At 45.0% G+C, this 12,520-nt stretch overlaps 1 protein-coding gene and 1 pseudogene across 1 annotated transcript; one reads left to right on the top strand and one right to left on the bottom strand.

The window, feature by feature from the left end:
• Nucleotides 1–2,700: 2,700 nt before the first annotated feature.
• LOC115037154 (calcium-activated potassium channel subunit beta-4) lies at nt 2,701–12,475 on the bottom strand. Its single transcript, XM_029495655.1, has 4 exons — nt 12,269–12,475; nt 9,821–9,991; nt 4,146–4,273; nt 2,701–3,025 (listed from the first exon to the last, which is right to left on the bottom strand). Exons 1-4 carry the CDS (start codon nt 12,431–12,433, stop codon nt 2,701–2,703), a joined length of 789 nt encoding a protein of 262 aa, XP_029351515.1. The 5' UTR covers nt 12,434–12,475.
• Nucleotides 12,461–12,520, top strand: part of LOC115037149 (histone H2A-like) — a 2,089-nt pseudogene continuing 2,029 nt past the window's right edge.

Here is a 12,520-nt window from a genome sequence, read left to right as displayed (position 1 = left end):
ACGCGGCCACTGGACTGGGACACAGTTGTGGTGGCATGAAGCTACATCACTTCCTGTTCCTGTCTCCGTACATTCATCACATCAGCTGACTGAAGTTTGTGTTTTTCTGTTGAGGTGAGAGCTAAAAGTTCAAAACTGTTATCTTTTCAGGTATTAGTACGGTGGCTCCGTGGGGTCAAACTACAAGAACAAGTTCAACAGCTTCCATGAAACTTCCAGTTTTACATGACAACATTCAGGATTATCTGCCGGGTTGTTCCTTATTTTTAAAAATGTCTTCGTATATTCAGCATCAACCTCAGCTGATTATCTGTGACTCATTGAAGACTGTTGAATGTTTAATCTAAAATATTAAAGGTGTTTTCTTCACGCAGGGCTCCTGATTCTTCACAGCTGATTTCTTTGGCTGTTCGTTATTAGAAACACACGAAGGTGAAATCAGTTCCTGATGTGGGAGAGATAAAGATGATCCAACATTCAGTTTGTTTGTGTCAAATAAAAAAAGAAAAACCAACCACACAAATCTGAGACGCACTCAGACTTTCCCACGAAGAGCGAACAAAGTGCTCCCACGGCAGCGTACGGCAACTTCACCACAACAACACACAGTCTGAACCAGAGGAGGACAACATGTATCCACAACAACCGTCAGCTGACAAACACGGAGGCTGAAGTTCAGCTGCATCACTTCTCTTTGGCAGCGATGCCGCTCAGCCTCCTGGCTGTTGCTAAGCAACGTGTAGCTCCACGCCAGGTAATTTTTGGACCGTCAGGCGTGCTGGAAATATGATGGTCGGAAACTTGGAGGCCGCACTTGAAGATGAAAAACTCCCTCAGATACAGGATGAATCAGCTCAGTCCAGCTAGACCATGAAAGCCGCCGTCTCCATTGTGTGGACCGCCGTCATTAAACAAACCAAACTCTGAGACTCACAAACACACTTTATGTCTTAGATCCAGATGGACATGTTGGATCCTTTGTGGAAGATCTGAATCCCAACAGGGATTGTTTTAGCTTCAAAAACCTCCTCCTTATTATTAATGATCTCCTCATCACAAACTAACATTCCCAGTTCAAGTGGATCAGATCTGTGGACATTTTGTTCTGTATGCGTTAGCAACGATTTATTCTGAGAAGTCCTTAGTGGTTCCATTAATGAGGAAGGAGTTGGAGTCCATCAGGAGCCACTAATGGGCCCAACAACGAGTATCCGACTTCATCAATAAATGATAAAGTTCAATTACTGATTGAAAACTGTCTGGAAAAGTTTTCATGTTTTCCCACAGCTGAGTGTATTTTCTGCAATTTGGGAACAATTTTTCTATTTTTCTATTTTTCAGTGACTCTCATCAGTTTTTGCTGAATTTCTTTGTGAAATATTAGATCTACATTTTATTTAAAAGTCAGCTGGAGACACAAGATTGTAAAGACAGATTAGATGGGTTGCGTTGTTGTCTCGATGTAAGACAACAATCTAATTTTAAAAAAGTCCAAAATGAATGTTGTAATATTTCTTTTAAGGACCTTTAATGGAGCCCGAGCTCCTTTAAAGTTAGAATTCTTAAACATTCAGGTTGTTATGCAACAATCGGAGACGTTTCTTTAAGCCTCTGACGTATTTGCTACACGTTAGCGTCAAAGCTATTGGGGGCGGAGTCAGAGGGGAGGTTTCACAGTGACGAGTCGGCCCCAGTCTGCCCCTGGTGGAGACACGTCTTCGTTTCTGAGCTACAACTGTGTCCCAAATCATGGTTGGTGTATTTGGGAGGACCTGGTCTACGAAGGTCTGAACCTTTTTAGGCCTCGAAGACTGAAGTGAAACGAGACGATCTGGTCTACAGTCAATGGTTTCTTTGTGTCAGCAGATAAACAGTGCACAATCTTCTGTTGGCGTTTAGTGCCTCCATATTGTTTATCCTTGTTGACACACAGTGAATCATGGGACATGTTGGGCAGCGAAGGATCAATCTGTCGGTGGGGTTAGTTTCCCAGGAAAAGGAGGACACGTATGATACGACGGAGCAGACCGGATGAATCCGTCGTGGTTTCAGTAGAAAGCAGCAGTTACTCTGATGATTTGAACCCATCGATCGGACGGCTGATGTTGCAGCTACTATCAGTGCTACAGTCGACTCATCACACACAAAGGAAACGGAAAGACAGATAAAAGAATAGGTTGATGGCGACGGAGTCTCCAGAGCTGAGAGGATCAGAGGTTAACTCCACTTTGGCTCAACATTTAGACACATTCATGGCTACTGGGACTCAGAGGGAGAACTACATAATAGAAGAGCTACAGTTTGGACCTCAGGAAAGATTGGCTGAGCTCCACCAGTCAGACCTCATGGTGGAGGTCTGAACAGGACTAATTTCCTGCCAGCGTATCAGCAGCTGTGCTTTCCAGGTGTCCGTGTGCGGTAGACAGGATGCTGATGGTGGCATCTGAGGGTCCCCCCAATCCAATGAGTCCAGTTAAGGTGCTGATGTTTCTCTACAGTGTTTCTGCTCAGATCTTCAGGTGACAGAGCCGATTCCCCCCGCAGTCTGAGCTTAAACGCCACCCAGACGGCGGTGGGTTGTTGTGGTTGTTGTTGTTGTTGTTGTTGTTGTTGCAGCGTCTTCAGTCCGTCAGTCGTCGCCCACCGGCTCATCAGTATCATCAACAGATTCCATTTCCTGAAACAACTTCCTCCTCTGTCTTAATGTTCTCGATCGCGGCGTCGCACTGGCACCGCAAACAGCGGCAGGGTCCTTGACGGCGACAACAGTTCGGGGTCAGAGTTTGTGGAGAGGGGCTCTCCGGCCTTGTGGCTGCGGCGGTCTGACGGTGCGCTGGATAGGTCCTGACAAACCTCATAGGAGCACTTCCTCTTCTGAAGGGCCTCGGCCCGAACGGCCAGCGAGCGAGCACACACCGTGAGGAGCACAATGAGCGTGCCCAGCAGGAGCGACACCATTGGCCAGAGGACGCAGTGCAGCAGGACGCTGGTGTCGTGGGAGCGGCGCCACAACACGTCATCGGGCCTGAAAGGAAGCAGAGAAGTAAAAAAAAAAAACAAAAACAGTCGCTGGATTTCTGCAGCTCTCGTTATTTGCAGTTGTTTTTATGGCAGTTTATTAATGAAACAAAGAGAACAAGACGCAAAACTGAAGACAAGAAGCTATTAGTTACCAAATTTTGACTGCTGCAACATTTTAAAAGGTGACATTAATATGCAAAGAAAAAGAAAAAGTAAATCCATAGATTGCCGAGTTTTGGCTTTCAGGAAAGTTTCCTCTGAATGGAACCACACATGTAACTAAAACTCCTCGATGTGAACGTTCCAGTTTTATCAGAGCTGATCTGCAGCGTCAGGAGTTCCCTCGGGACCTCCATCTACCAAGCAGATTTCCTTGTTGTGGTGCAGAGATAAAAATAAAAGCAGCCAAGGTCACAGGTAAGACTCTACCGTTCATAACAGGAGGATTAAGCTGACACACTAAAGGAGATCTGTTTCCTCCAGCTCATCAATTTTCAGCAGCAGAATAAGAAGTGCTCACAATAAGCTGAATAAACTTCAGGGGTAGTTAATGTGCTGATTTAAGGTCCCTGACGGGGCTGAGATCAGGACCAGGTCTACGTGAAGCTGAAGATACTCCACAGATTTTAACAACACAAGCGCACAAAGAGCGGATAAAATGTGTATAATTATGTGGAAAAATAAAACATAAATGCAACAACAAAGAGACATTTCTGACCCCGTCTGTATTTACTTTCTCCCAAACACCTCCACATCTGGTTCAGCTGTTTGCTCTATTATTGTCTGACAGCCTCAGATAATAAGTGAGATTATATGTTTCTGCCAAATTAATTTTTCTACCTAAAACATCAGCTGATGAGAGGTTACTTCAATAATCAGTTGGATCATTCTAAAATGTGATGGTCAGTCTTTCTTTTCATTGAAGTCAGGCTTCCTGAAATAAGTGTCCCTCCAAAAGTGTAAATTAAAGTCATTACAGCTGGGTCAAAGGTCACGAAGCAGGAAATGTTTGATCAGAAATGTCCATCTGTGGTAACAACTGATTCACAGCATCACACATCATGGTGAACCCAATTTATCTGCAAGACACCGTGTGTGTCTGTGTGTGTCTGTGTGTGTCTCACCTCCTCTGCTGGTTGAAGAAGCAGATGAAGGACTGACTGCTGACCTCTTTGGTGAAATAATCCTCCCACCACAGGACGCTGTCCCTGTTCTTCTGGTTGTCCCTCTCACAGGGGGGGACATACGAACACTGAGACAGAGAGACAACAAATCTGAGTCCAGAACCAGCTCCAGGTTTTCATTCATTCAACCCAAATCATCCCAAAAAGGTCCATAAAAGATTGGCTGACGGACAAACTGCTAGCCCCGCCCCTAACGAACATCACGTATTTCAGACTGAGACCTTAAACTCATCAGGAAAACGTATACTGAGGTTAAATGCTGATTGGCTCCAGTTTGTGTTACAAAGAAGTCGATTTGATTGGACCAGAGACAAATCTGGACGACAAACATGAAGAGACGACAAAAACAACAAGCTCAGTGATTCTTATTGACGACGTCCAGGTTAAAATCCAAAAACTGCTCACTGCAGTTTTTAATCAAAGAGAAGAAGGAAATCTGTGAAAAACTTTCATTGGGGACTATTTTCAGCGGCGGATGAATCTACATTTACTGAGACTTTACAAGTGTGGTTCTGGTTCTGCAGTCCTCAGAGGCGGCGCTCCGGTTTTACTGTCCACTAAAGATGATATATTTGGGTAGATCGGTGTCTCCTGAGGATGGGCCTGAGCCTGTGCTTTAATGCTCCGTCTGTTGTTTGGCCTTCGAGGCCACCGTACCACGTCTCCTCCTCTCAGCTGAATCTGACGTTTTCTTCTTCTCCTCTCTCTCTCTCAGGTAATAACCCTGACCTCACTCCTGAGCTCAGCAGCCATTCACCGACCGACCAATCACACGCACCTTCAAACCATGACATCATAAGTGGGTCGCCCAACTGGATGATTGCGGTTGCCAAGACAACAAGCTCAGATTACAGTTACCAGTGTGTCTGTGTGTGTGTGTGAGTGTGTTTTAGTCCCAAATAAATGTACTAAATGAGATCAATGTTGCCTGTGTGTGTGTGTCTGTCTGTCTGTGTGTGCGATTGTCAGTGAAGGTTCCTCAAAATCTGGACTCATTTAAATTCTCCTCTCGGGTCTCGCTGCTGTTTCAGCTGATCGGCTCAGAGAAGAGAAATTCTTCATCCATAATGATCTGTTGAATAATCAACCAATAATTAGTCTCCTTCTTTAAGTGAGGGGGTGAAATTTTCATTTCAGACCTCATCAGCAGTGAAACTACAGCGAATCAGAGAAAGTAACATCAACTATGAAATGTCGGATTCATCGGTGGGCACATTAAGAATGAACTGACTCTGATTGATCAGCAATGAAGATGTGAACTTTGATCAAACCGCTGATGTGTTGAAAGAACTCGAGACCAAACAAACAACAACAAACAGCCTTTTAGCTGTTTGAGCTCCAAAACATCCTGGGTCCTAAACATCTGTTTGACACCTCTGATCAAGCTGGAAACAACAACACAAACCTACAGACCAACGGTGACACAAACAGAGATGACAACACAAAAAGGGCACAGGGACAAAAGGAACACAAAGCAAGTAGAAAAACCAACACAACAAAAGACACACTGAGTGAAATCAGCTGACGGCTTGTGACGGAGGACGAACTGAACTTGGTCACATCATCACTCAAACTAAACAGATCATCAGAGTGTTTGTGTGTCTGTCTGACGCCAACGCAACACACAGCAGATTAACACAAGTCTGTGTCTCTGGAGGCTGGACAAACAGGACAGTGATGAATCAGCAGGCCGGACTGCTTATTTAAACAGGTGAGAGTGTGTGTTTGTGTTTGTTGTGCGATGTAAGATCCACCTGAGCGGGTCCAGAACAGACCCTGACTCCTCTGGCTGGGCAGGGAGACACCGACGGCCCCCCCTCCTGCAACTCTGCCTCGTTATGGTTAATTAGTTTAAGTAAGCAGCGCGCGCGCACACACACACACACACACTTTGTCAGTGATTTCATTAAGTTTTTTCACTCTGCCTGAAGGAACATGTGCTTTTTATGAATTGATAGCTCTTTCTTCTGACCTTGTCGGCCTGTTCGTTGTGTTCTTGTCATTGTGTTTCTACACAAACGAGGTCCACGCGTGTCGTCACACACACAACATTCTGCAAGTCACTGGTATAAATTAGAGATTGAGATCAAGGTTCATTTTTAATATTAAAACACCGGCAAAGGTTAAAGGTCGAGGGGGGGTTGATTAATACACCATGTGAGCGTGTCCACGTCAGTCAGCTGAGTGGCGGCGCCCTCCGGTTCCCCGCCGCTGCTGTCATTTACATTTCTAACATAATTAACTCATAAAGCAGGAAATTACTCTGCAGCCTAACAGGCGGAGTGTAACCGCCCACCTGCCTCCATCTCCTCTCCTTCCTTCCTTCCTTTCCTCCTGCCATGCTGCGTTCATGTCTTCCTCCAGATCCTCCTCATCACCGTCTCTCAGCTCTGAAAGTGATTTACAGATTTCAATGACGCGAAGTCTGAGACGATCAGTCAAGTTTCTGCTGCCGCTCCTGACAAAGTAATCAGTCCGTCTGCTGAGGCTCAATATTTCTGACATGCTCTTATTTTGAAACAAGCAGAGTTTACATGCAGCTCCAGGCAAAAGAAACTCCCAAGACACATTTTACAGATGTCCCTTAAACGCCTCACATGCTGGCAACAAGTGGACACTTCAGGGGCGAAGGGGCAGCACAATTAGCCAGTAGTGTTTTTTTTAATGGGAAGTTTTAAGGGGATTAATCGTTGTAGTGGGGGCCACCGGGGGCCTTTTGGCCCCTGAAGGTTCAAAGGTCCAGCTGTGGAAACCTCTGGAATCATCTCCATCATAATAAAAAGCAGCTTTACTTTGTTAAGACGCCAGTGAGGGATTTCAGCTCTCATGAAATATATAATGTGATGGACAGAAACACACACTGACAAACACACAGTTACCTCTAGGGCAAGTGAAAACACACACACACACACACACACACACACACACCCCCCCGCAGGCTAAGTAAAATACACACAGTGCTAAGTCAATTTCTAGCTTAATGGTGCCTGCAAAGCCAAGCTAGGCTATCTACATTAGTCCTTGTCTGTGTGTGTTTGTGTATGTGTGAGAGAGAGTTATGTGTATTTTTGATAGAAGGCCAAGGGAACATTATGAGCTCAGAGCAATAAACTGGCTCTCAGAGAACCACAGTGGGCTGTGGATGGAAGTAACAGCCGACTGTGAGCCTGAGCATTTGATTTAATGTCTCATGTAATCTAAAAGAAACAAAGCTAACAAGTCAAAGCCACTCTGAGATTCCTAAATATTAAAGAAAACCGATCTGCAAACAGCGTTAATTTATTCACTAACACACCTATATGTGTTTTAATTCTTTTCTGCTGAGGAGGCTGCCTGTTTAGTCCCAGAAGGCCTGGCAGCTGGGACTAAACAGAACCTGAACCTGGATTATTACAGAACCTAGACCTGATTTAGAGTCAGAGACCAGTCGGGATCTCAGACCAACAGAACCGTGTAATTCATTTAAGTAACAAATGAACACACAAAATGTAACAATATGGATGCACACACTCATTTAGTCTGTTGTATTTTAATTAATGCAACCTTTTATCTGCTTAGAAATATCAGCCCACTGGCTTCTGTTTAAAAAGCAGAGTGAGGCAGGTTGATTGATGCCTGAAATCAGTGCTAACACACACACACACACACACACACACACAGACACACACAGACACACTGCAGCAGCTCAGCCGTGTGTTAAAAAAAAAAAAAAGTCCATTTATTTCTTCTTCCAGCCATTTTCTGCGCTCTCATCTTCACTGTTCAGTTTTTGCTCCCGACCAAAAATGAAATGAACTCGTGACCTCAATAAAACCAGAGCTGGACCAGGCGCGCGTGTGTGTGTGTGTGTGTGTGTGTCCTCCACAATAACTCTACCAAACTAGTGTATCCTCGTTGTCACCTCGGACTGCGGTTACTATCCCATTTATTAAAACATGATAAGTTTTGTTTTAAAATCAGAATTTACTGAAGTCTGCAGAGTTTTGGCTCTTTGTGCTGGAGGTTCTGTTTCTTGATTACGGCTCCAAAAAACTCCCATTTGGATCAACTCAGAGTGAGGAGCAGCGCCAAAGGCCCCTGGAGTCACCTCCTCTGCTGACTAAGGCATCTCTGATGAAGGTAAACGGAAATGAACCGTCCTGGTTCGACTGAAGCCTTCATAATGAAGTGTTGTTGTTTTAATATCCAGGCGTACGTGGACTCAGGCCGCCTGTCTTTGGCGGTCAGGATGGCTTCCCTCCGTAGAGACAGTTGGTCTCTGAAGAAGCTGAGCTGTTGATCTTAATGTCACGTCAGTCATCGGTCCGCAGGCGGCTCCATTAACGAATCGCCCCCCGTGGACACGACACCAATTAACACCAGGCCTCCGTCTCCTCATCAGTCTCTAATTCAGCCAGTCCATCACAAAAGCAGCTGCAATTAACTCTCAGTCTGCCCGTCTCTCATTAGTCCACGAGGTTAAAGGTCACAGGTTTGACCAGAGGCGTCTCCCTTCAAGGAAAAGGACACGTCCTCGTGCCCCTGCTGTTTTATTCATCACAGTTCAGTTCAGCGATGATTCAAACAGACCAAAGCCACCTGAAGAACCTGAACACATCACCTGCCCCCCGGTGTCCTCATCCGTGGACATCGCTGTCCTGTCCTTGACTTTGCCTTGTGCAGGTTTGTTGTCATGGCGAAGACGAGGTAATGTGGATGGGGATCTGTTGGGCCTATAGTGATGTCATCACTGGTCCCTCAGAGCCCTTCAGGCAGATCTGTGATGTTGTCGGTGTGGATTTATAGGAAATGTCACGTAGTGTGACAGAGAGACCTCCACCTGATATTCAGCCCCGGTCGCACATTAAAGGATTTCTGAATGAAGCGTGACTCGTCTTTCTCCCTCTGTCCCTCCACATCATCTCCATTGCTGTCACTATGGCAACCGAGCAGCATCTATGACGCGCCTTCTTTCCCCTCTATATTTACTCTGTTGCCCTGGCGACGACCCAGACGTGCACTAAAGACGAAGGAGTCCCACAGACCGACACCGGCTGTAAACCCCCCCCGCCCATTTTAGCCTTTTACTGCAGACGTACATGTTCCCCCCACACAAACACACAACGGTCTGATGGTGTCCGCCGTGACGCGTTCACTGTCAGCTGCTTGTTAATGGAGTCACTGTGTCGTGTCTCACTGGATCTGTTTGTGTTCACCTTCTGACTTCCAGCTGCTGCCAAACGAAAACCATCAAATAAAATAACAACACAAAACTCTGGAGCTTCCATTTTACCAGGACACATTCTCTGCTGTCACTTCACCTACTTTGGTTATTTTTCTCCGGATTAGGGAAATACTGATGGTTGCTCAGCTGTGATGTTGTTGGATTAAAGCGTTTAGATGATTCAACCAGTTCAGAAATCTCAAAAAAAAATAAAAATAAATAAAAAATCTGCTCAGACACAAAATCATTTCCAAAAAGCAGCAGGTTCAATCTGAGATGATCTGAGGACCATCGATCCAAACTGCCTGAAGTTTACGGTGAACAGTTTATCACCCAGAAAGCAAAATGAACCTGAGTCCCAGCAGACAGCGGTCTGGCTGCTGACACTGAAATAATAAAAGTGTTGCTCTACCTTCGGGTTGAGGACCAGCTGCTGCTCGTCAAAGTGCAGCAGAGCCACGGAGTTGGACTCCGAGTTGTTGACGAAGATCTGCAGGCAGGGATACAGAGACGTCCCCTTACAGTCCGTCCCACAGTTGAAGACGCACTCGAACATCTCCTCCGGACGCAACACCGACACCACCTGAAGACCAGGACAGACCAGAGAGATAAATCAGCTCAACGTAAATACATCAACAGGTTTCTTTCCCAAATTTATCAGACATTAAATATTAACGTCTTCGTGTCCTAAAAAAGGAAAAAAGATGAACTGAGGAAAGAAGTCTACAGTTCCTGCTGCTAATGTTCACTCCACTGTACTGAAGTCTATGGGAAAATGTCCCTCCTCCTCCCTGATGAGTTTCTGGTCTCAGTCTGAAATACAACATGATGCTCCATTTAGAGGGATAATCAGGAAAGAGTACAGAGGAGTTCTCCTCCAAATATGGTTTCTACTGCTTTCAAACCGAACCAATAATTACAAATTTAAAGGTTGAGGTCAGCTGACAGGTCAAGTCACCGTCAGTTGGCGGTTCAGACAGATGACCTATGAGCTCATTTGTCACTGATCCATCTCAGTTTGGACACAAACTACATCATAAGTCTGGATGAGGAGTCCGAGGAAGTGACCTGGAGGTTTCTGTTGATGAAATGTGGCGGTGGCCTTTTCTCTTTCCCGGTCATTACTTGGCTGAAATAAAAGACGCAGAATAAACAATAAACACTCAAAACAAGGTGCAGCGATCAGTCTCTGCAGATTTGATAAAAGTCAGATCCTTCTTCATCACTGAAGCCCCAATATGGAGATTTATGTGAAGGACAGACTGCAGTCAGTGAGCTAAATAAAACAAAAGGCCTCCACTCTCTGTAATATACCAACATTATTTCAGGACAATGCAATAAGCTAACAGCCAAATAAATCAGCTGGGTATGAATCCATCATTCAGCAGCAGGATCGCAGCCTGTGACCGCCTGAAAACCCAACTGGCTCCGACTCTAATAAGAATAATCCGAATTGGAAAGACAACAGGAAGGAACCACAGCAGCTGAAGGTGGAGACAAAAGGCTCAAACAAAGAAGGCAGTCAAGGAAGCGGAAGTAGATTAAGATGCAATTTCAGACAGCAAGTTTTTCTTCTTCTCTGCAGGATTTTTACACTTCAGTTCTAATTAAACCTCAACTCTTAATTCCCCACTTTTGTCTTGGCTGCCCTTAGAAGGACTTAAAATTATATGGGCTTCATTTTCTGTCTGCACCGAGACATATTTTAATCTGGACCTCCTGCAGCCATAAAAACCAGAACGCTGAAAGTCAGACAAATATATATATTATCGTTTAATTTGCTGATTAAAGTTGAAAAGCATCACTGACAGTCAGAGGAATGATTGACAGCTCGATGTTCCTCATCCTCCTCATCATCCATCACCGTGATGAAAGCCCGGACCAACACCCCCGATACGATCACTGATCTGATCCCTCTTAGTCCTGATTTATTACTGAGCAGCTCCACTAGCTCCAGATTATTAGATTATTTCCTCCACCATTTTATAAATCCTGCAGTTTGAATTTGAAACGATAAAAGTCATGAACTGTTTGATCGCTGGTCCTCCAGACAGAATCTACAGTCTGATTAACGTGGTTCTTTTCTGCATCCAAACGTTTAACAAACGACACAAAAAATATTAATCATTTTATAATTACATCAGACAAAAACTGATGAACCAAAGAATAAACTACAACTCAGAATTATGATCCAGTCGGACTGATCAGCTCACAGTTTACAGATGGAACTATGGATTATTGATCCTTTTGAATTATTAATCGACTGATTTAAAGTGAAGATCGAAGAAATCCCTGAGCTCACATGCACACAAAACATTGAGAAATTATAATGAATCCTTATTTTAAATGCAAATGCTGTTAAAACTACACAAAGATGCAGAACACTGCATAACTGTATACATAAACTGTATTATTGTTGTTTTTACTGTTACTGTCATAGTTTCCACTTTTTACTTGATTATGTTAAATGCAACAAAGAGACCTAATGAATCATCACAGTGGTTTAAGTTTAACTATGATTCAGTGATAAACAGCCGTTATTCCTCATACAGATAAAGATAAATGGTAAAAACATGAATGTCCATTGTCTGGGTTAGTCAAAGTATCTTAAACAGATTAAATTCATAATAACAGTTTAACAAACTGTAACTGAATAAACATTATTATCTGTCTCAGTCTCTGCAGCTTAAAGCTGAACTTAAGTTTTGGTCCTGCAGATTTAAGTACCGGATCCGGTCCTCTCCGGTCCGGGACACCGACACCGGCAGCAGCGCGGCGGCGGACCGGAGCTCGGAGCTCGGAACTTGGAGTCAGAGCTCCGGGATCTCCGGGAGCTCCCGGAGCTCGGAGCCGGGCTCACCGTGCAGTTGGCCGGCTTGCTCTGCAGGCTCTGCAGGGTCGGGCTCAGCCAGCAGAAGCCCAGAATGAACAGACTCAGGATCCCGCAGGCGATCAGGAACAAGCCCAGCCGGATGCTCTTGTCCTCGGCCTCGGAGTACTCGTACGACACCCGGATCTTCGCCATTGCAGCCCCGAGGAGACCTCCGGCGGCATGGAGAGGAGGAGGAGGAGGGGGAGGAGGGGGAGGAGGGGGAGGAGAGGATGGAGAGGA

Source organism: Echeneis naucrates, chromosome 23 (genome assembly GCF_900963305.1).
Source record: "Echeneis naucrates chromosome 23, fEcheNa1.1, whole genome shotgun sequence".
Lineage (NCBI taxonomy): Eukaryota > Metazoa > Chordata > Actinopteri > Carangiformes > Echeneidae > Echeneis > Echeneis naucrates.
This window is presented reverse-complemented; position numbering and strand designations above follow the sequence as displayed.

What these genes read in the sequence shown, in the direction of transcription:
- LOC115037154 (XM_029495655.1), bottom strand. Translation starts at nt 12,433, where the DNA reads ATGGCGAAGATCCGGGTGTCGTACGAGTACTCCGAGGCCGAGGACAAG. An exon ending in GCAAGCCGGCCAACTGCACG is followed by an intron (nt 9,992 to 12,268) that starts GTGAGCCCGGCT and finishes CCTGGTCTTCAG; the next exon opens with GTGGTGTCGGTGTTGCGTCC. An exon ending in AGCTGGTCCTCAACCCGAAG is followed by an intron (nt 4,274 to 9,820) that starts GTAGAGCAACAC and finishes TCTCTGTCTCAG; the next exon opens with TGTTCGTATGTCCCCCCCTG.